The 25,409-nt window shown below is 39.3% G+C and overlaps 1 protein-coding gene across 1 annotated transcript in view; it reads right to left on the bottom strand.

Moving 5' to 3' along the window:
* THSD7B (thrombospondin type 1 domain containing 7B) overlaps positions 1-25,409 on the bottom strand; it is a 1,062,005-nt gene that overhangs the window by 468,808 nt on the left and 567,788 nt on the right. Inside the window, exons 8-9 of the mRNA XM_007525013.3 lie at positions 20,853-21,044; positions 16,949-17,183 (exon numbers count right to left, since the gene is read on the bottom strand). Of these exons, the coding sequence (XP_007525075.1) occupies positions 16,949-17,183; positions 20,853-21,044 (427 nt within the window). The remainder of the gene's footprint in view (positions 1-16,948; positions 17,184-20,852; positions 21,045-25,409) is intronic.

Raw genomic sequence — 25,409 nt, 5'->3', positions numbered from 1 at the left:
TCAAGAATTGACCATGTTTTTGGATGATGATGATGAAGAAGAAAAAGAAGAAGGAGGAGGAGGAGGAGGAGGAGGAGGGGAAGGAGAAGGGGAAGGAGAAGAATAAGAATAAGAATGAGAAGGAGAAGGAGAAGGAGAAGGAGAAGGAGAAGGAGAAGGAGAAGGAGAAGAAGAAGAAGAAGAAGAAGAAGAAGAAGAAGAAGAAGAAGAATGTTGTTAAAATTTTCTGAGGCTCTAGCTCGCCAGGCTAGCTTCACGGGCGGGTAACAGAGACGTGGAGACAACAGCTGGGCAGGGAAGCTGTATTTCTTTATTCAGGAACAACGATTCATAAACTAAACCAAACTAATCACCAAACAGAACTCTGCTGTCTCTTTGCGGCAGCGCAAGCACTCTCTCTTACTCTCGAACTCAGGAACTCTCTAACTCTGGAACTCTGGAACTCTGGTGGGGTTCCTTCGGGGCGGGGCCAAGCAGGCCCGCGAAACTAACTGTACTGATCCAATTCTCTTGGCGGGGGAGAACTACCCAATGTAAAGCATACAACAATTCCCCCTTTTCTTTTTAACTAAATGACTACAGTATCAAGGGTGTGGGGTGAACAGAAACATATATCATACAGACATTTTTAAAAAAGAAACTGGCACAAACATGGAGAAACATGTAAGCAAGTAACAAGAACCAGTGTGCTGCCAAGGGAAGGCCTGAGGGGGCCGGCCATTTTTTGCCTCTGTGGGCAAAACTTTATCAGCTTAAAAAAAAAACATTTCTTGCCTCTGGGGGGCTACTTGTCTCGACGGGCATTTGCATGGGGGCGGGGAATGGCCTAGAGTCCCAAAGGCAGCTGGCTGCAATTTACTTACTATGAAACAAAACTTGTTATTAGCATATTTCTAATAGAGAAGGAATTTGAGACTTTTACATAGCAACAACGTCTTTTTAACCTCTTGTTACACCCATTCAAGATGGAGTCAGGAAAGGAAACCTCAGGCATGAGAATAATTAGCATAGCCATTGTGCGATCTACCATTTCTAATAGAGAAGGTAATGGAGAGTTTTACATATCAACAAGTCTATTTAACCTTTTGTTTAGACCAACTTAGTTAAAATATATTGATTGTTAACTAATTTTTACCTCAGACTCTAAATGTAAGTTAATTTTATCTTTATGAGAATTACGTTGAAAACCTTTTTCATTTAACTTTGACTAGTAAGAATTTAACCTTAAAGTTACTGTTTACCAAACTTTAAACATACACATAAACATGGTCATTAATACACAAGGAGAGAAACCTTTGTTATGAAGACATGTCATCTTAAACACGAATTTAAATCTGTACTGTCTTAGTTGTTGGGGGTGGGTTCACCATCTGGAGGTGGCTTCCCGCGCAGCTTCACTTCTAGGAATTGCAGGTTGCGATCTCTGCACAAATCTCTGCGTACTCTAGCTTGTCTGCCTTCAGACCGGACCGGCGGCTGGAGATCTCGTGTGCCCAGTTTCGGCAGGGAGCCCGGGGGTCCTGGAGGTCCGGGATCGTTCCAGAATTCATAGCAAGAGAGCAGGCGAGCCAGCTTTGTAGAAGGCGTGGGCCTAGGTGCTCAGGGGTGGCGGCCATGATAGGCCACCGCGGCCCTGCCCCATGGCCCTGCCATGTCTGCTGCCCTGTTCGCAGTGGCCGAGCAGCGTGGAGGGATCACGTGTCCAGTGCCCTGCGCCACGCGGTGGAGAGCTGGCTCCTATGGGCTGGCCTGCATGCTGGCATTGGGCTCCTTCATGCTGGTATTGGGCTCCTGCGTGGCGGCATCGGGTTCCTGCATGTTGGCATCGGGCTCCAGCGTGTTGGCATCGGGCTCCTGCGTGTTGGCATCGGGCTCCTGCGTGTGGCGTCAGCCTCCTGCGGGCTGCGGGGCTGCGGGGCTGTGGGGCTGTGGGCATGGTGCGCGGGGTTGTCTGGACGCAGCCGGCTGGCTGGCTGTTTAACCAGGTGGAAACAGCAGCTCCGCGCCTCGCCTCCCGCCCGCTGGCTATTCCCACTGGCTGTTCTGAGTTCACCTGAGCAAGTGGAAACCACAGAGTGGTCCAGAGATAAATGTTCCAGAAACAGCAAAACAGTCTTGTGAAGAAAGAGCAGAGGCCTTTGGAGATCTCTTTCCAAGCAGAAGAGAAGGCCATAGTGCATAGGTAGCCAAATTGTCTTTACTTATCTGAGAGATGCGCAGGTCAGGTCCACGTGGGCGCCATTTGTTGTTAAAATTTTCTGAGGCTCTAGCTCACCGGGCTAGCTTCACGGGCAGGTAACAGAGACGCGGAGACAACGGCTGGGCAGGGAAGCTGTATTTCTTTATTCAGGAACAACGATTCACAAACTAAGACAAACTAATCACCAAACAGAACTCGGCTGTCTCTTTGCGGCAGCGCAAGCACTCTCTCTTACTCTCGAACTCAGGAACTCTCTAACTCTGGAACTCTGGAACTCTGGCGGGGTTCCTTTGGGGCGGGGCCAAACAGGCACGTGAAACTAACTGGACTGATCCAATTCTCTTGGCGGGGGAGAACTACCCAATGTAAAACATACAACAGAAGAAGAAGAAGAAGGAGAAGGAGAAGGAGAAGGAGAAGGAGAAGAAGAAGGAGAACCCTTAATGAATATGTAAATATTGAAATCATTAAAAATATTTTCTGACAATGAGGTGTTAAGGTTATCAACCACAAGAAGAAAACAGAAATATACCCAAACTATGAAGACTGAACAATACAATGTGAATAAAGCCTGGGTCACTGAAAGAATCAGAAGAGAATTTTAAAAATTACATGGAGAACAGGAAAATAAAGAGATCAACTGTGAGACCTTTGTGGAATGTGGCAAAAGCTGTCCAAAGGCCAAAGTGTAAGGATCCCAGTTTGAGCCCCTGGCTCCCCACGTGCAGGGGAATCATTTCACAGGCATTGAAGCATGTCTGCAGGTGTCTTTCTCTCTCTCCCTCTCTCTATCTTCCCTTCCTCTCTCCATTTCTCTCTGTCCTATCCAACAATAATGACTTAATAACCATAATAATAATAACCACAACAAAGATAAAAATCAACAAGGGCATCACAAGGAGAAAAAATAGCCTCCCAGAGCAGTGGATTTGTGGTGCAGGCACCAAGCCCCAGTGATAACCCTGGAGGCAAAAAAAAAAAAAGAGTAAGAGACACAGATACCTGCGTATGTGCTTCACTACTACTGAAGCTTTCCCCCCTGCAGGTGGGGACCAGGGGCTTGAATTCTAAACCTTATACACTGTAATGTGTATACTTAACCAGGTGCACTACTGCCTGACCCCCTAATAAATTCTTTAAGATTTTTAAAGAGGAATTAATGCTAATTCTTCTCCAAATTTTCCAGAAAGCTAACACTGCCAAACACATTCTATAAGGCTACATCACTGAATCTACTGAATGTCCTGGAGCCCCACTTCCCCAGATCCCCACCCTACTTGGAAAAGAGAGAGGCGAGGCGGGCTGAGAGTATGGATAGCCCTGTCAACGCCCATGTTCAGCAGGGAAGCAATTACAGAAGCCAGACCTTCCACCTTCTGCACCCCATAATGACCTTGGTCCATACTCCCAGAAGGTTAAAGAATAGGAAAGCTATCAGGGGAGGAGATGAGATATGGAGTTCTGGTGGAGGGGAATTGTGTGGATTTGTACCCCTCTTATCCTATGGTCTTGTCAGTGTTCACATTTTATAAATAAACATTAAAAGAAAAAATCTACTGAAAATAATTAATAGATTCAGTAGAGTAGCAGGATACAAAATCAATACACATAAATCTGTGGTATTTCTGTATACAAACAAAGATTCAGAGGAAAGAGAAATAAAACACTCAATCTCATTTACAATCACATACAAAAAGATAAATTTTTTGGAGTGAATCTCATGAAAGTGAACAAATTTTACATATAGGACATTGCTAACAGAAATAGAGAGAGACACACAGAAGTGGAAGAACATTTCTTGTTCCTAGACTGGAAGATAAATATTATTAAGATGGCCTAATCCTCAAAAGTAATCTACAATTTCAATGTACTCTATCAAAACTGCAATGGCTTTTTTCAAGCAATTTCAACAACTTGTCCACAAATTTCTGTGGAATCACAACAATCCATGAACAGCCATTAAAATTTTATGAATTCCTTCAATAAATTAGTATTGGCATAATTATTAATCAACACATGCAAAAACTGCCTATCAGATCAACTCAATAAAATAACAGTAGAAATAAGAGTGGGGAAAAAAGAACTGTCTGTAAAGACAAAGTGTCATTAAAAAAAGCTAACTCTGGAGAGGAAAATTTATGTCATACTTTACTAGCGATAGCAAAAAAGCACTAAAATCATTCCTGAGGCCTGCATTCACATGCAAAAATCTACTAAAGTTTAATTGGACTGTAATTTATTCTCACTTATCTCCAAATTCTTCTAATCTATGGCGGGAAATGGATGTACAACTTGAGCAATGTCAATTTTTCTCTAGAGAGGGGTGGTAAACCAATCCAGTCAATAATACTCATGCACAAATTCACATAACAGCACTGACAGGACTGAGCTGGGCCTTCAGCTTTCAAGAAAGAAAAACTCATATTGCAGCCACTTTGCTTCAATTTGGAATTGATGCTAATCTCCATATGGAACTGGTATTGTCTATCTTATTTGTCTTTTCTTAGCATCACTCACAGCAAAATGTTCACTGGGCAGAACATCAGCTCTCCCATCTGCTCCTTCCCTCTCTCTGTGTTCTTGGCCTAAGTCCATAAAATAGAAACAGTGTAATGTCCGACGACATTGCTTTCATAGAGGCCATGAACTGAAGGCATTTCTAGAATATGATTTCTGATCTGATGTGGTCAAACTTTCTCACCAACATTTTTCTTTAGCTCCTCTGTCAGTCAGACTGACGTTGTTGTCAAGGGCCCCACTTCTTCATTTCTAATTGCATGTTGTCTACCCCTTCAGGAGTCATCACATTTATGATTTTCATGTATTTCCTCAATATTTAAAAACGTCTTCTGCTCATTAGTAAGTTATATGCCCTCCGATTCTTAAAAAAAAAAAGATTATTTTCTGTAAAAGCCTTTAATATGTTCCATGCAGTTTTCTGTTTTGGTGTGTGCACCAATAAAGGGGCACAGAAATGCATGCATGATATAGGCAGTACGTTTCAATGTCTTTAATGATAGAATTTCATCTTATATCATATCTTAAAGGTGTCATATTTTAGAGCAGTACATTCAGTGAGAGGTCACATCCATTAGGAATGTCATGATAAGCCCTTTGGTGGGCTACTTCAGAACCATACCCTCAGTATGAAATGGCTGTGGCAGAGACTGAAGGGAGGATTGTTGACCTTACTCTGCCACTTGAGGAGTACTGGTTTTGAAATGAATGAAACCTAGAATGTTTCCAGACTCAGAGGTTGCACAGGCTCTGAATATGAATAATGCTAGATAAGACTAGATATGGGTCCTAGGTTAGATAGATATGGTAAACAACTAATTGCATATATATATTCAAGTTTGTGAGCAACTTTCTACTCAAATCCCGATTCCTAGTTCTGTTCTCAACTCTGATACCATCTTCCCAGACAATATGTCTAGTCCACCCCCACATTAGCTTTCAAGCTCAAGCAAAGATCACTAAGACATAAACTCCCAGGAACATATCTAAAATAGACTTCCCAGCCTCTATAAATTCTGAGATCTCTACTTTCATCTGCTGTATTTCTACTTTATGGTTTCTGTTTATTAAACATTTTGTGCTATTTTCCATCTTACTGCCTTTCAGCTACCAAGTTCCAGAAACTACTAGGATTCCACTCTGACTTCCCTATGCAGATGAATAATCTCACCAATGTGTCCCAGAACCTCACTTCTCCAGAGCCCTACCCCACTAGGCAAAGATAGAAATAGGCTGGGAGTATGGATTGACCTACCAGTGCCCATTTCCAGTGATGAAGCAACCACTGAAGCCAGAACTCCCACTTTCTGTACTTCAAAAAGAATTCTGGTCAATACTCCCAGAAAAGTAAATTATAGGGAAAGTAAAGCAGAGGCCTCTGTATTCCCATCTCACCAGGACCCAAAACGTTTGTCACGAGTCCTATTTTTATACCAGCAATGAAACAGAAACAAATCTGGATAACAGCAGAGGAAGCCAGGCACTGTTTCTCTTATCTGAGAGAGAAGAGGAATAACGGAAAGATACCTAGAAATAGTAATCAGTGTACAGGTGACTTAGAAAGGAAGTAAAGGCAGGACCATTGTGGGGAGCGGAAGAAAAAAACAGATGTATATATAGATATACATAGATATTGTGGCCTTTAGGATAAAATGAATAGAATTTTCTGGAGAAGATTATGCTTACTGAAGCAAATGAGATAAAGGATAACTACAGAATGGTTTCACTCAGATGTGGAATATAGAGAACTGAATATATGAATGTAAACAAAATGTGTCAACTTAGACCTAAAACTATGGGAGAAGTATAATGGTTATTTATGGGGGTGGGAATGAGGACACAGATCTTTGGTGCCAGGAGTGGTGAGGAAAGAATATAGGCTATAATGTAAGACATTAACTAACCCATGCCAAAAAAAAATCACAGATGCATAGATATAGACAGATAGTCATAGAATTAGCCTGTATTAGTGACCTTGGGAGAACTACTGTAATTTCCAGTGGAAGGGATGGAGACACAAAACTCTGGTGGTAGGAACCATATAGAATTATACCCCCTATTATTTAAAAATTTTGTAAATAAATATTAAATTATAATGAAAACCAGTAAAAGTAAATTAAAATATTCAGTGAGCATAAATCTGTGACTAAGTAGCATTCTATGTCACTAGAATCTGAAGGCAAATAAACTCCTGGGGATATTCAGCTAATTGACTCAGCTATTCAAAAAGGAATGTCAGTGTTGAAACCCAGATAAACATATGGATTCAGTTTTATCATTGGTAATGAAAATATGACAGTCTTAACCTTTGACATACTTAAATTATTATTATTAATTTATTTGTTAAATGGAAATATTGACAAGACTATAGGACAAGAGGAATACAATTCAACACAATTTCCACCACCAGAACACTGTATCCCATCCCTTCTGATAGCTTTCCTATTCTTTATCCCTCTGGGAGTATGGACCCAAAATCATTATAGGGTGCAGAGAGTGGGAGGTCTGGCTTCTGTAATTGCTTCCCTGTTGAACATGGACATTGGCAGGTTGATCATGCTTCTTAATTTTCTGTAATATTCTGATACTATATTTACAGTGTTATCAATGAAGGGGTAAATGTGCTCTCTTTCAACACACTATTTCCCTGAACATGCATTGGAGTGTTCTCTTTTTTTTTTTTAATTTATTTTTTATCTAAGAAAGGATAAATTAACAAAACCATAGGGTAGGAGGGGTACAACTTCACACAATTCCCACCACCCAATCTCCATATTCTATCCCTTCCCCTGATAGCTTTCCCATTCTCTATCACTCTGGGAGCATGGACCCAGGGTCTTTGTGGGTTGCAGAAGGTGGAAGCTCTAGCTTCTGTAATTGCTTCCCCACTGAACATGGACTTTGACTGGTCGGTCCATACTCCCAGTCTGCCTCTCTCTTTCCCTAGTAGGCTGGGTCTCTGGGGAAGCGGAGCTCCAGGACACATTGGTGGAGTCTTCAGTCCAGGGAAACCTGGCCAGCATCCTGATGGCATCTGGAACCTGGTGGCTGAAAAGGGAGTTAACATACAAAGCCAAACAAATTGTTGAGCAATCATGGACCCAAAGGTTGGAATAGTGGAGAGGAAGTGTTAGGGGGGTACTCACTGCAAACTCTAGTGTACTTCTGCTTTCAGGTATATATTTTGCACTAGTTTATGGATATGTGTGAACATATGCTCTCTCTCACAGAACCTGGTCTATATCTAGGTTTTGGGACTTTGTTAGAAAGTGATCCACCTGGGATGGAATTAGAGAATACTATGAAAGGAACGGTCTCACCTAAGTAATGATGCTGAAGGGTTGTCATTCCACACCTGAAGTCTCTGGACACAGTCTGAGCTGAAGCATGTTGAGGTGGCAATCGTTGCATTGATTAGGTTGCGATCGTCAGATGCAGTATTATTTGATATGGATTGGGAGAGGCATGTGGGAAAGTGGGCCCTATCCTAAGGGTCCAGGACTGGGGGAAATATATGCTCTATAGTGGAGATGTGAGTTTCCTGCTATCTAAGGGTTCAAAAAGACAATGGATAGCTAATGTTATCATCACATTAATTGGTAATTGGGTTAACTTTGAAAAGTCCTTTTGTTAGGGTTTGCTGTACAGTACCCAGTATCTTCTATATAGTTGTGCCATTGGTTGCTTCTGATCTACTTGGTCTAGGCTTTTGAGAGAGTCCACATATCAAATACACAGCCTATATATTAAAAAGACTCTCTATAAGAATTGTCAGAGATGTCAGGCATGGAATGTCAACACTTCAGCCTCATTACTCCAGTGAGACCTTTCCTTTCATAGGATTCTCTAATTCCATTCCAGGTGGTTTAATTCCTAACAAAGTCCCAAAACCTAGATATAGACCAGGTCCCATGAGATAGGGTATAATTCACATGTATCCATCAATTAAGGCAAAATATATATGTAAAATCAAAATTATGCAATAGTTTACAGTGACTCAGTATGAAGTTCATAATGAAATAGTGTCTACTTAGACTTAGCTACCTCCTCACTTATGTCCTATTATACTTCCCTCACTCACTCCCAAGCTATCCTTATCAAAGCAAGGACTGCAAAAGCTGAATAAGGGCAAAAGACTGGCACACTTTAATGATGACTCTTTAGTCACTATCAGGCCACTCCATCAGCTGGGGCCCTAGTCAGGGAGTCCTGAGATTCTGAAATAGACATGATGGGCCTAGACCTCGAATAAGTCCTTCTCTCCATTGTTACCAGTCATCTCTGTCAGGAACAACAAAACAGACCCCTTTGTGGGCCCCCGATAGGACCTTGCCCTCAACTTGGATCAACAACAGTAAAGAATGTTCCATCCTCTGAAGGGAGGCTGGACAACATAACTCTATGCTACACCGAGGAGGATAGGTCCTGATATTTGGGCAGATTGGAGTGTTCCAACTGATGACCACAGAGTGTGAGCTTGGATCTACAGGGTTACAGAGGTCACATAGGCTCCTAAGCTGAATATGGGCCCTAGATCAGAGCAAATCGATGGGATTCACAGTCAACAATACTTATACATCGTTCCCATGTTTGGGAGCTACTCTCTTCCCTGATCCAGCTTTCTGGTCCTTTTTTCAGCCATGACATCATCTCCCCAGACAATAACTTGGATCTACTTGCATATCAGATTGCAGACTCAGGGGAAAAAATTGTATAGCCACAGGTCCTTTGGAATATAACTAAAATATGCCTACTAGCTATCTAGAAAACAGAGACCCTCTCCAACTCTTCATCTACACTATTCCAGCCTTTAGGTTCATGATTAGTCAACAATTTATTTGACTTTATATGTTAACTCTCTTTTCAGCCACCAGGCTCCAGATGCTAGCATGATGTCAACCAGCTTTCTCTGGATAAAAAACCCCACCATGTGTCCTGGAGCTCTGATTCCCTAGAACCCCGCCCCACTAGGGAAAGAGAGAGGCAGGATGGGAGTATGGATCGACCTGTCAACGCCCATGTTCAGTGGGGGAAGCAATTACAGATGCCAGACCTTCCACCTTCTGCATCCCACAATACCCCCAGAGAGTTAAAGAATAGGAAAGCTATCAAGGGAGGGGATAGAATATGGAGTTCTGGTGGTGCAAATTGTGTGGAGTTGTACCCCTTTTATCTTATGTTTTTTTTCAGTGTTTCCTTTTTATAAATAAAAATTATATATATATATATATATATATATATATATATATAGAGAGAGAGAGAGAGAGAGAGAGGGGGGGGGGTTATCTACTGGTCACCCTGTGGGTTTTAGTTCCTTGTAAGTTGTGTGCCGAGATGCGTCAAATTGCATAGTCTGTCATCATTCAGTTATGCCTCCATAAACAAGATGCAGACACACAATCCTCCTTCTCCAGACCAGGAACTGGCAAGCCATCACACTCAGTGAAGTGAAGTAAGCCAATCAAAATTTTAAACATTAAATGTCTAAAGTGGAGCTCTGTAATACTGTTTTCAGAAAAGGTCAAATGTTTTCACAACATGAAATGCCTTACTGGGGATCTTGGAACCATCGAGTTGTGCCTTTTCTAAATCTGTTTATACATCACAGCTACACACACACATACACACACACACACACACACACACACACACACACACACACACACACACACTAGTGAAACCAAAGCAAACAAAACCCCAGAAATATTCTGACAAGCTCTCATTTCTGTCTCAGTGGAGTCTAACCTAGTTCTCATTTTCTGATATGATCAGTTCTATTACTCATACACTGGTAATGTTCTCACCCCTGTAACTACAAGGAAACCCAACACCAAGGAACTAGTACTTCTTAGTGTAGTATGTTTAGAGATAAGCATATTCTGTTAGCTCACCTACTCCTCAGAGACATGCCTTGCTTCTGTCTCTCTGCCTAAAGGCCATTCTTTCATTAGGGTATCTCTTCTTTCCTTTTCTACCCTCCCACCCTCACCCTTCAGTATTTCACAGATGGGATGGAATCTTTTCCTTGCGATGATTTTCAAACATAAAAGAAGAAAAAGAGCATGCTTTCTGAAGCACAGAACAAAAGCCACATTTCTCGCTATCTCATTCTGTACTTCACTAGACACCAGGTATTGTTTCCTTAGTTCAATTAATCTAATTAACCTCAAGATTTTTAATTAACTTTACAAAAATCCATTCAGGCTCCTCATGTCTTCTAGGACTGTTTGGAGACATACTGTAAGAATACAGTAAGGTTGCCAAGTCTCCGGTCTCATTAATGGTGCAAAAAAGGGTTTAATGTTGTATTTATATATGTCAATGTGATAGGGGAAACATCTGTGCAATTCATTTTTTTTGTGCTGGTAAGCCTACTAATACCAGGTTATTTTTTTTTACACTGTAATAACATTTTAGTTTCACTTGTGTACATTTTAAAATAAGTAAGTACTCGTTTGTGGATTATGCTTTAAATTATAAACTTAACATCTGAGTATTTTACTAGAAACCATCAATCAAAGGAATCATAAAAATGGGGGGGATTAGCTCAATTCCTTAGAGCATCAACTTGCATGTCTGTAGTTCTAGAGGCCACAGGCACAACTCCCGTCACCACCTTCTGCTTGAACGGTGCTCTCTCCCTCTCTCCCTTCCTCCTCTCTAGCCCTTTTTCTCGTTTCATATGATAAATGAATAAATATATATATATATTTATTTTTTAATTGTCAATTATTTTTATTGAACAGTCCATCCATCCATCCATCCATCCATCCATCCATCCATTCATACATCCATCTAGTCAGTGTAAGAATGTTTTCTCAGAACCCACCTACAGGGAGGAAGCTTTGTAAGCAATGGAGCAATGCTGTATCTCCTCTCTGTCTCTGTGTCTGTCTCCCACCCTCTATCAAAAACAGAAATAGAAAATGAGCAACAAGAATGGTGGACATCTTTGATGAATCAAACCCAATTGCAAGGAAGACTAAAGCAGAAACAAACCAATGGGACTACATCAAATTGAAGAGCTTCTGCACATCCAAAGAAACTATTAAACAAACAAAGAGACCCCTCACAGAATGGGAGAAGATCTTCACATGCCATACATCAGACAAGAAACTAATCACCAAAATATATAAAGAGCTCAGCAAACTTAGCACCAAAAAAGCAAATGACCCCATCCAAAAATGGGCAGAGGATATGAACAAAACATTCACTACAGAGGAGATCCAAAAGGCTAACAAACATATGAAAAACTGCTCTAGGTCACTGATTGTCAGAGAAATACAAATTAAGACAACACTAAGATACCACCTCACTCCTGTAAGAATGGCATACATCAAAAAGGACAGCAGCAACAAATGCTGGAGAGGATGTGGGGACAGAGGAGCCCTTTTACATTGTTGGTGGGAATGTAAATTGGTACAGCCTCTGTGGAGAGCAGTCTGGAAAACTCGCAGAAGGCTAGACATGGACCTTCCATATGATCCAGTAATTCCTCTCCTGGGGTTATACCCCAAGGACTCCATAACACCCAACCAAAAAGAGGTGTGTACTCCTATGTTCACAGCAGCACAATTCATAATAGCTAAAACCTGGAAGTAATCCAGGTGCCCAACAACAGATGAGTGGCTGAGAATAAATATATTTAAATTAAGCAACTGCCTTACTTATTCGTTGGAGTTAGATATATAGTTTATGAAGTAAGGCTCGTGTTTACCATGCACTAAGCCTGACTTGAGTCCTGGCACACATGTTCATCTAAGTGCCAGGGAATGGATGTAAGCCCTGGTACTGTGGGATTTCTTTTTATCTTTTCTTATCTCTCCATGTCAATCTGAAATAAAAGACTGAACAAAGTAACCTGAGGAATAATGAAATTAAACATATACAAGATCCTGACACCACACACACACACACACACACACACACACACACACACTTAGAAGAACAGAAAAGGAAATAGAAGACTCTATGAGCATATTGGAATTTCTCACATCAAATAGACTTTTAAAATGCTATGGAAATGTATGCATTATATGCCAGTCACAATTCCAATGGACGTTTGCTAAGAAATGTCATATCAAATCATATTTTCTTTTTATAATCCATTTTGCATTATTGTTACATGGTTACTTATATTTTTATAGAGACAGAGAAGTTGAAAAGTAAAGGGGATGTAGAGGGAAAGGGAAAAACAGAGAGACACTTGTAGCACTGCTTCACTGCTTGTGAAGATCCCCCTCTATAGGTGGGGTCTGAGGACTTGAACTTTGGTTCTTGAGCATCTTAAAAAGTACATTCAGTTGGTGTGTCAGTGCCCTGTCCTTCAAATAGTATTTTCTTTCTTTCTTTCTTTCTTTCTTTCTTTCTTTCTTTCTTTCTTTCTTTCTTTCTTTCTTTCTTATTTATTTATTTATTACCAGAGCATTGCTCAGCTCTGGCTTATAGAGATGTGGGGGATTGAACCTTGGACTTGAGGCCTCAGGCATGAAAGTCTCTTTGCATAACCATTATGCTATACCCCCACCCTATTTCTTTATTTTTATTATCTTTATTTATTTGATAGAGACAGCTAGAAATCAAGAGGGAAAGGGAGATAAAGAGGGAGAGAGACAGAGAGACACCTGCAGCACTGCTTCACGATTCACAAAGCTTCCCACCTGCAGGTGGGGACCAGGGGCTCTAACCCAGGTCCATGAACATTTTAACATATGCACTTAGCCAGGTGTGCCACCACCTGGCCCTATTGTATTTATTTATTCATTGGATAGAGATAGCCAGAAATTGAGAGGGAACAGGGTATTGATAGAGAATGAGAGAGAGAGAGAGAAAGAGAGAGAGAGAGACCTGCAGCACTGCTTCACCACTCACAAAGTTTCCCCTTGTAGGTGAGGACCAGGGGCTCATCCCCAAATCCTTGCACATTGTAACATGTGCGTTCAACCATGGGTGCACCACCTAGCCCTTCAAATAGTATTTCTATTGAGTGTCAGAACTGAAAAGCTTTGTGGAGGTGAAGTAAGACTTCATAATGCTGTATTTTCTCACCATTATAAAGTATAGCAGTTGGCTCCTATTTTTTTTTTTTTTTTGTCATCATTGGAGCTTCACTGGTCATGGCTGGCATTTTCAGATCAACAGAGACAGATACAGAGAAACATAAAGAAAGAGACCTACCTGTCTTTAGTATGCAGGAGCCAGGGTTGAGCCTGGCTTGTGCCCACAACACAGAAACTACATTGTTCAAATGAGCTATCTTGTCAGCTGAGTTTACTGCATTTCATGTGAGGTGTGCTTTTATACCTCAGTCATATTTATATTTATTTATATATTTATTGTATCCTTTTATTTTTTTAGATCAATTAATTTTCCTTTGTCTTTATGGAGGTTCCACCACTCAAGGCTGACTTTTTCAGATAAGAGACAGACAGAGACAAAGAGATAGAGGGAGAGAAAAAAGATAGCACAGCCACGTAAAGTTCCCCAGTGCAGAGGAGGATGAACCTGAATCTGAGTCATGTCCAAAGCAAAGCAGGCTCCTCCAAGGTGAGTGACTTGGCAGGCCCCATGCATTTCTTAAGTCATGAAATGTACATAGAATGTTCTTCATAAAAGAAACATCATCAGACCTGGAGGATTCTTCATCTGGACTGGCTGACTGCCTATCTATCTATCATCTATCTATCTATCTATCTATCTATCTATCTATCTATCTATCTTTCATACATTATTGGGAAATAATGCTTTACAAATAGTTGTTGTTACATGGGTACACTTTCTCATCTTTCCAGAGACATCTTTGTACATTTATTTTCATAACAACACTATTTGTAATAGCACAAACATGAAAGCAACTCAAATACTCAATTATAGGTGAAAGGTCAAGATATATATATAAAATCAGCTACCAAAAATAATATCTATCTCTTTTTGCCTGGAAAAAGCGAGCCAAGAGCAGTGACTCTCCTTGCAACCACACACACACACAAAAAACATTATCCAAATAATGATCCCACCTAAGATTAAAGAATATATTCTGTATGTCTAATGCTTTTATAAACACCTTGATATTTTACTTAAACATTGTAAATTGGAAAATCATTATCTATGTTTGGCTGTAACTTTCACTTATTTAATCAATCCACATCATGCTGTGAGTACCAAACATCTGAAAAACACATAAACACACAATCAATTTAAGGTGATGTTCCCAACCATATAATAAGCAGCAAAGAGTTCAATGCTGAAGTAGAAAAACTAAATATGAGTAAATAAGAATAGAAATTCATGTCCATGATCTGCTCATTTTATATGGCAGTCTTGGCTAAAATGTGTAGTGGTAGAGAGAATTATTATTTTTCTTGCAAAGGGCAAACATCAAAATCTCTTAAACTTTTGTAGCTCATATTCAATTCTTGCAAAGCTACCACTTCCCTATCCATAGGTCTGATTCATTCATGAATTCTACAAATGCTAATGGATCACAAGGTATAGGGCAGACAATGTGTTATAGTCTAGGGCTGAATAAAGAACATTCAACCACAGTCCTTTGAAAACCACAGGAAGGCGAGGACAAATGAGGTATTCCCAACTGTGACTCATCTCAAGTTACAGTTATTTGTATTTGCATTTGGAGAATCTCCTCATTGGGTGCTCCAACATGCAATGGAAGGTCTGGTCAATTTGCACCATTTCCCTTAGATAAGCTCTTCTGACTTTTCTTATCTATAGATAAAGCTGCTTCCATCAGCAGTGTGGATAAACTCACATCTCCTCATCTTGGTTAAGTAAATTGGGTGTTTGACTTGCCCACAACAAGGACACAAATCTAACTGGATTATGCAAAACACCAAATGCATTATTTATGCTAGTTAGCAAGAACAGAAGAGGTGTACTTGGAGGGTGATTGGACCATGACTTGATAATGCCAAGATTTGCTCTATTTCAGTGACTACTACTGCTTTCTGAGTATGCTTTTACAACCATGTCTGACTACGACCATTTCAAACAGAGGCCATCATGACCAGAAGAAAAAGAGATTTTAATTTTTACAACTTTGACAATTCTCAGGGATGGACTCTATCTAAGCTGTCACCAAACTTGTGGATCTTGATAAAAACTAGTAACTTCCCATTCCAGTAACCTATCAGGCCTGTGGATAGAGGGGAATCTTTAATACCAAGAAATAAATTAGTTCAAGCAAGGTCACCAAAAATCTTCACCTATGGGTAGACCAATTACTCAGTTTCTTTATAACATATAGTTTCTGTACATTTCCTTCCCTGTGAACCTCATTACATGGGCAGAGGGATGGCTAATTATTTCAGCCTGAGTCGAAAATCCTGCAGCTGAGAAGGCTATTCAGATATTCCATATATATATATATATATATATATATATATATATATATATATATATATATATATATATATATATATATATGCCTAATTTTGCCAGTTTTTCTTGAATTTACATCTCTGTGTGCAGAACAATATGCATGCCTGGTGGTGGCTGAGGGGGAATAGCTGAACCAGGAAAACACAGGACTTACATGCCTGCCCGAGTCTCCAAATTTGATCCTATTGTCCATGTACACTTGCCTTGTACCCTGGCTTATCTTGATCTCTCTTTCCATTTCTCTTATGCTGAATTCTGCATCTCATATGAAATATAAAAGAAAACTTTCAAAGATAGCATATCATGGGCAGAGGCTAGATAGCAAAATGGTTATGCAAACAGACACTCATGCCTGAGGCTCCAAGTCCCCCCACACCACCATAAGCCACAGCTGAACAGTGCTCTGGTAAAAGAAAAAAAAAAGTATATCATGTATGATGTCAGAAACTACTTGAAAACATCAAGTGGATCATTCACAATGGCTGTGCAGATTTATTGCTCACTGGAAAAATGACAGGTAGAACCTAAATAAATCATGACACAATCCATATGTTGACAGTTTATAACCTTGCTTCTATATAGACTTAGTTTTATGAGATTAGAAAAAAAAAAATCACAGCATTAAAATCAAACTTAAAATTATTTTCCACATCCAATATTTGTATATATTACTTAATTTTATCTGAAATTAATGGTAAAATTTTATTAATCATTCATATTATAAATATATCTCTCTTCAGTTCAGATACATTTTTAAGAATTCAACAGAATAACAACAGGGGGCTAGTGTGTTCACACGACTCATCTTTACTTTAAATACATCATCAATGATACCTTTTGGTCATTACTTGTCCCATATGACCCTTGACACAGAAGACTCTCCGTGTTTGAATGCCCACACCACACGTAATTTCTTCATTCCAACCAATCGTTGCATTGAGGGCAGTTGCCAAAGTATCTTCGGAACAGGGGCCCCAAGGCGATGTCTCCCAGTAGTGTTGTACGCATGAATGGTCGTTGCATGGACGGTATTCTTGGAGGGCGTGACCTGGGGGGCAGGGTTTTCCACCTTCAAAGAAAAAAGAGTGAACAGATGTTGCTATTTCTGTTGTACTATGCCTTTATTACTGTTTTTTCTATTTATTAAAATATTTATTTTATGGGAGTGGGTGAGAGTAGCCACTCAGCTTAGGTGGTGTGGGACCACAGGCATGCACGTTTGGTGCTGTAAAGCAGATATTCCATTGGCCCTATTTTTTGTCATTTTAATGACCTTTTTTATGCATAACCTACCCAAGTTCTGAGCCAACACAACCATTTTCCTCGGGGGCCAGGTTCCTCTGTCCTGAATCAAAACCTGACAAAACAACATAGCTCACTCTTTTCTTCTAGATGACAGGCAGCAGTGTACATAAGTTACATATTCAAAACTGGCTCTGCTGTCTACCTCTGGGGCTTATATTTCTGAGGTTAAATCCACAGAAATCTGCTTTTTTTTTTTTCCACCAGGGTTATTATTGGGACTCAGTGTCTGCACGATGAATCTATCACCATTTCCCCTTACTATCTTATTTACTAGAAACAGGAGAGAGAGAGAGAGAGAGAGAGAGAGAGAGAGAGAGAGAGAGACCTGAAACACTACTCCACTGTTGATGTTCTACCCCCCCAACCCCCTCCCACACACACACATGGGGATTGAACCTAGGTCCCTGAACATGGTAAGGTGTGGATTTACCTATTGTGTCTCCATCTATTTCCCTTTGGCTGTACTTTAAAAAAAATTATCTAATTATTAATGGGAGAGAATCACTTGAACCTATACAGTCCTGAGGTTCAAAAGTAGAGCCTCATTTATCCAAAGGACATGAAAACACTAATTCAAATGCAAATATGCACCCTAATGTTCATAACTGCACTATTCACAGTAGCCAAAGTATGGAAAACAATGCTCATCAACTGAGGAGTGCATAAAGAAGCTATGGGTCAGATACTAAATTTACAGAAAGATGATATTGTGTCCTTTAGGACAAAATGGATGAGACTGGGTGAATATACTCAGTGAAATAAGTAGGGAAGTAAAGGAATACCACCAGATGATTTCACTTGTGTGTGGAATATAGACAACTGAAACAAAGAACTTAATATATATAGTCAATGATACCTAACACCTTGGGAGAACTTGTGTTGTTGCCATTGAGGGGGTGGGAACACAGGTCTTTGGTGGTAAAAGTCGTGTGGACTATATGCCCTATTATCTTTTTTTTTTTTTTTAATCACTAGTAAAAAAAGAAGTAAGGCCTCACACTTGCAGATCCTTTATTGTTCCCCCATCTGTTGTATTTCATTTGGGCTGGGGACTTTTATTTTAATATTACTTTGCCTACATAAATTAGTCAACTGTATGAAACAGGCCATGACACCGAATTGATAATCAGTTGAACACAGATACTCACACACATTATGTACGTATGGTTTATCTTTCCTAGCAGAGCATTATTTTTCTCAGAAAACCATCTTAAGACACCTATCCTCCATCAAATAGCACACTTTATTGCAATCTGAGAAATCCAAATGCATCTCCCAGTTTGGCAGGAGACAGCACATTCTTAACTCTGACATAATATCTGACAATGTGTTATCCACTGGAAAGGAGACTAGACACAGTGCTTTCTCAGGCTTTGGGTGAGTGAGACAATCACATTTTCACTGCTGTCTTTTCTCTTACATTTTTATATCCATGCGAAAAATGGCATTTGTCTAAAGTATTGATTTTTTTCCTAGTCATCAATATTATAATGCTTTATTCAATGAACTAAATGCCCAAGCAGATCTGTGACCTAGTTTTTGTTATTTTTACAAAATCCTTATTTTACTTGTTTTCCTATTAAATAATATTGACTTTTTCCTCCTTCTTACGAAAGGCAAAAGGGGAAAGTAACTATATTTTAAGAATATGTAAATCTTCATTCATCTTGATGCTGGGCCTATTTCTCAGGATCACAAAAACTAAACTGTGCTTGAAAAAGAATTCCTTGCAGATAGTGGCCATATCGCCCTGCTGTTCTGACTGAATTAGAATCAGAGGAGGCCAAAGAAAAGCCTGAATTAAACAACATGAGTGTCTGGGGACAGACTATTGCTATAAGTGACAAGAAGAACTGCTCCTCTAATTTGTACTGATGTTCCCGTTGACACCCCCATAGCACACTTTAGTTTCTTCAAAGTCATTTTCACAGCCTTCATCTTTTTCCCTCTCACAACATGCCAACATGACAGAACAGTGAATCAGGGCAGGACGATCAGACAACTGACTGATGCTAGTGGCAGTTCTGGTCAAGAAGACATATTTCTTGACTCCTAATTTGAAGTTCTTTTTTCTTTCTTTCTTTTTTTTTTTTATCAGACACAATTCCATTATGCTCCCAACTGCAAGAATTATCTTATGCTGGAAGTGTATCAATAATCAATCTGTGTGTTCTTTCCTAAAAAAAAAAAAAAAATCCAATGAAGTGGTCAACATATAGCTCACCCAGTAGAGTACATAATTCCCATGCACAAAAATCTGGGTTCAAGCTCTAGGCCACCATATAGGAGCAATACAGGAGGGAAGCTTCATGAATAGTCGAGTGGCTCTTTGGTGTTTCTCCTCTCTCAATGTTTCCATCTCCATCTCTCTCTCTCTCTCTCTCTCTCTCTCAGCTTCTATCTAGTGGAAATAAATAAACAGAAGGTCTGGGAGGTGGCAAAGTGATAAAGCATTGGTCTCTCAAGCATGAGGTCCCAAATCTGATCCCTAGCATTGCATATGCCTGAGTGATGCTTTGGTTATCTCTCTCATAAATACAAACATACACAAGCATATATGTATTTGGGGAAAAAAGAAATGATCACCTGGAGCAGTACAGTCCTGCAAACATGAGCCCGAGAGCTAACCTTGGTAGAAAAAAAAATACATCCAATGAATGTGGGATGATCTCACTCATAGACAGAAGTTGAAAAACAATGTCAGAAGGGAAAACACTAAGCATACCTTGTTCTGGAGTTGGTGTATTGCACCAAAGTAAAAGACTCTGGGGCAGGAGGAGGATTTAAGTCCTGGAACATTATGGCAGAGGAAGACCAAGTGCCGGTTGTTTTATTTTGTGGAAATGTTATGCATGTACAGACTATTGTATTTTACTGTAGACTGCAAACCATAATCCCCCCCAAAATGTACCCAAACATCATGGCTTATATAGAGAATTGGGTAAAAGCATATATATTTAATTAATTAATTAATTAATTAATTTTTGTCTGCATAGTTATTGCTGGGTCTCAGTGCTGGCACTACAAACCCACTGCTCCTGGTGGCCATTTTTCCCATTTCATTGGATAGGAAAGAGAGAAATTGAGAGAGGAGGAGGGGTAAATAGAGAGGGACACATTTGCAGACCTGCTTCACTGTTCATGAAGCTTTCCAGCTGCATGTGGGGAGCAGGGCCTTAAACCTGGATCCTTGACCAGGTCCTTGTGCTTAGTACTATGTGCACTTAACCGGGTCCGCCACTGCCCAGCTCCCTAAACCAACTTATATAAATAAGGAAACCCAGTACAGAAAAACTACAAGGTAAAGAGAAATGGTATTTGTAAAGATAATACTGCTAGTTTGGATTTAGGAAATTGGGATCTCACTTACAAGTGGCTACTAAACACTTGGAGGACAACTCACTCCATTGCTGGCACCTTTCCTTCCACTCACCTTCCCCAGACAGTGCCAGGATAGTTCTTAATCTGGTCTGTTTTCCATCCGAGTTCTTATTTGAGCAAGACTGGGAGCAGGACGACCACTCTGTCCACTTGCTCACTACACAGTCCATTCGGCAGGGAATTTCACAGGCTGTCCGCTCAGGGGGACGAGGTGCAGGACAGAGGCTCCCTGATACATCTTCTCCTGTAATCCACAGATCAAGGTAGAGGCTGATTAATGTATGGTTAAGTCCAGTCCAAGGAACACATAGGTTCCTGCTTCCTCTATTACCTTATTCTGTTTAACTTAGAATACTTCTCCTGGTATCTAAACCAATGAAGTACAAAAACTAATATTCACTTTAACCGTTCTTAATATTTATGTCAAGAAAAACTGCCAAGCAATCTTCTGCCATTTGGAAAGGTAGATGCCAGAGCAAACTCCCTTTTGTTATTCATACAAGGACAAAATAGGCTACTTTAAGGGACACTGTAGTCATGGATGACAGAACACAGACATGACTGACATGTCACTGACAACTATGTGTAACAAAGAACAATACTCTTTTTGAAAAATAGGGGGTCAGGATAGTCTATTGGTCTGAAGTCATTACTTATATAAGCATTCTATGTTTACCTATAAATAGTGTTGTAACTCTAAACTTTATAGTGGACACTTTCGCCTTTAAATGCCAGCTGTATGATTACAGCCTAAAGCTCCTTTCATTCTCTTTATTCATGGTGGCAGAGGGTCCAAAATCATAACAGAAATTAACCTGTAACTAAAATTATGTAGAATGGTAAGACAAAAGACAAAAGTTAAGGTTGAACTTTTCTTTAAAGCATGCATTATTTTCCCTTGAACAATATGAAAAAGTACTCAAAATAAAAATAAAACAAAGTCAGGAACTAGAAAATTAGAAAATCAGAAAAACCACACAGGATGCATTGCTGTGTGTACAACTCCAATGTTATGGCACCTCACGTCACAGGGAGACTCTGGTGCTGTGGAGTCTCTCTCTCTCTCTCTCTCTCTCTCTCTCTCCCTCTCAATAAAAGGAATAGAACAAAAATGTCAACTGCAAAGAGGTGAAGCTATGCATATGTGAAGCCCTGGCACCAAAAATATAAATTATATAATATGTATGTATATTTAAACATAATGGGGGCTGTTCTCAATTAACAGTTGTTAGGGCTAAATAGATGATTTTTGAAGATAATCTTTATTTCTGAAATCATTATAATTTTAATCTCTTTCAGGTCACTCACTATTCTTAAAATATAAATATTCCTCTATGTAAGTAATGATTCAACTTTCACTACTCCCCCATTCACACTCTCCTAGTGAAAACACAAAACAAAGAATAGGGATACTATTTATAGTTTAAAGTGATGGCATGCAGTGTGGAGTGTCTGGTGACTTTAAGCCTGTAGAATTCCCTTGTCATATTTGTCAGACAAAAGGAATGGTAAAGAGAACTGATATTGATGGAGCGTATCTTCTGAGCCTGGCACTGTCCTCATAAGAAGCGTTTAGAGGCAGGTGCGACCCATCTCACCTGTGGATGAAGAGTCAATGGTGCTGGAAGGAAAATATGTTCAGAGTCACAAGGGTCTGAGTTGACAAATAAAAACTTTCTGACTCTAAAACTCCTCCCATTCCTGTAAGTATGGTGTGTCTAATTCCTCAGAGATGTATATTGTTTTTTTTTTCTTTTTCTTGGGAAGTAAATAAGAGATGCCTACAGCAAGAATTACTGTCTGGAAAAGACAGGGTGCTACTAATATCTGTATTCATACTTGTAAATGAGGCCAATCTCACTGCCCTTGAGGAACAAATAAAACTTTTCAAGCATATTACGAGATGTAATAGAGATTCTAGCAGATCATCAAGCTGAAAGACCACTCTTAATGATGCTTCTCTGTCCATTTTCAGTCTAATTTGAGGTCAATTCCACATTCCACTGCGTGTGTGTGCGCGCGCGCACACACACACACACACACACACACACACACACACACACATCAATTTAGCTAATGAGTAACTGAATTTCCAAATACAGAAGCAACCAAACCAAAAAAAGTTCAACTTGCATCTAGTCAAAATTCACTGTCCACATTTTGAATATTGCTAACATAGTTTTAATACATAGCACTATGAATTACTCTTTCAACATTTTGAGAATATTAATAAGTTTATTATTTAAAAAAAAACAGTGGAGGTAAAACTAAGAATCAGCTTAAGTGGTAAAATGGCCTCATTGCTAAACACAGTGTTGAAATTCACAGTGCACAGTGTGAATTTCCTAGGATAGACATGAAATGCATTTTTTTTTGCTTCCAGGGTTATCGCTGGTACTTAGTTCCTGCACTACATACCCACATACCCACTGCTCCTGGAGGCTATTTTTTCCTTTTGTTGCCCTTGTTGTTTATCCTTGTTGTTATTATTGTTATTGCTGTCATTCTTGTTGGATAGGATAGAGAGAAATCGAGAGAGGAGGGGAAGATGGGGGGGGAGAAAGACACCTGCAGATCTGCTTCACCTCCTGTGAAATGACTGCCCTAGAGGTGGAGAGCCTGGGGCTCGAACTGGGATCCTTTTGCCAGTCCTTGACCTTTGCACCATGTGCACTTAACCTGCTGCACCACTGACCGGCCCCAAAATGCAGATTTTTTTTTCGGTCTTAACTGATTAAAGATAATCTTACTAAGGTAAATGTCTCTCCCATTATTATATATAAAGAATGTCTTTTTTTTGTCCCTGGCACCACAATAAGCCAGAGCTGAGTAGCAATATGCTCTGTCTCTCTATATCTTTGTGTTTCTCTCTCTCATTAAAATAAATAAAATATTTAAAATAACATATTTTTTAAATAGAAAAATTTGTATCTCATTTTTTTTACTTCAAATTCCAAAAATCCTCCACGTTTGAGAGTTACAAAATCACCAAGCACTTTTTGGCGAGCACACATCATGTGCCAGGCAAATAAAAGAATAAAAATGGAAGAGTGTATGATTTTACTCCCTGAATTCATGACTAATAGATGAAAATGAGAAAATACCAAATTTGGTGTGCAAACAGAAAGCACTTTGGAGGCCTAATCAGAGAGTAGAAAGCTTTCAATATGAGAGAGAGAGAGAGAGACAGAGAGAGAGACAGAGAGAGAAAGAGGGAGAATATTAGTGTCACACTAAAGGATGGTATTTCAGATAATGGAAGTCAGACCTATAGTATCAGGAAAAAGCTACAGGAGAATAAGAGATGAAGACAAAGGAGTTACTTGATATTAAACACTGAATGACTTAGACTGACAGACATGTTCTGCTGTGTTTCCAACTAACATAAATTCTAGACTGTTCAGATTTAAAATGATCCAAAGTTAACACTTTTCCTTTGCCATACATAATTATGTATTTTTAGTATTTACTTTGAGTGCTTTTAAAAAGTCAAGTTTTCCTATAAACTGATATGTACACATTTCCTCAATACAATTAAAATTCAACACTTCCACAGTTTTGCTAGCTTATCTATATACAATAATTCAGAAATGTAAGCACAGGAATAAGCCTTTCCAAAAGCAAAACTAATAGTCATATGCAGGCTCTTTAATTTTTACTGAGTTAGTTCATGAAAAATCTTGCAGAAGAAAAACTGGAAAGAATGCTCAGTCAAGAGATATCTTACTCAAGCCTAAGAGAGTGGTTTACTCTGTAGAGTCCTCAAAGAGGAGCATTTAGTTTCCTGTTTCCACTCTGTTGTATGGATCAATAAACTGAAATCTCATGCAAGCATAGAAAATAAAGCAGCACATAGGACAAACACTTAGCTATTAAAAGTGATTTCCATGAGCTCTGATAATCTGATGTCATAATAAAACAGAATATATTTAAGCAAGAAATTGAATTCATCCTTCAGTAAGACAGTATAAAATTACTCTCAGCCCTCATAAGACTCGTTTGGATCAATAATGATAAACCACATTTTCTCCCAGTCTTATTTAAATTAGCTATTATTCTCAGAGCAAGAGATATCATGCTGCTTCAATCTCACCACTCAATACTTTTCCAAAATAATTTAATACGGTAAAATTCACATTATATAAAAATAATCATTTTAGTGTAAATACTTCAAAGGCATTTAGTAAATCACAGTGCTGTGTAATCACCACATCTAATGCCAAAACATTTTCATCTCTCCAAAGCAAAACCCTTTCCCCATTAAGAAGCTTCCCTCATGACCTTCTCTCCTTAAACCCAGTAACAACCAATTCATATTATATCTCAATATCTTTCTTTTCTAGATATTTCATAGAATTACCATCATTCAACCTAAGATTCTTTGTGTCTGTCTTCCTTCATTTAGTATACTTTGGAAGCAAATCTCTGTAATAACATTTCTCATTGCTTCATCCCATTGTATGATGAAATAGTATTTTATTATACATTTATACCACCATCTGTTTATACACCCACTTTATCCTTCCACTTTTTGGCAAATATGAATGATTTATACTTTTGTTTGGGTGCATTTTGGTAACTATTTCAACATATACCTTGGGAAAAGTCA

The sequence above is a fragment of the Erinaceus europaeus genome, chromosome 18 (assembly GCF_950295315.1).
Source record: "Erinaceus europaeus chromosome 18, mEriEur2.1, whole genome shotgun sequence".
Taxonomy (NCBI): Eukaryota; Metazoa; Chordata; class Mammalia; order Eulipotyphla; family Erinaceidae; genus Erinaceus; species Erinaceus europaeus.
The sequence above is the reverse complement of the archived record's forward strand: the minus strand, read 5'-3'. Positions and strand labels throughout refer to the sequence as shown.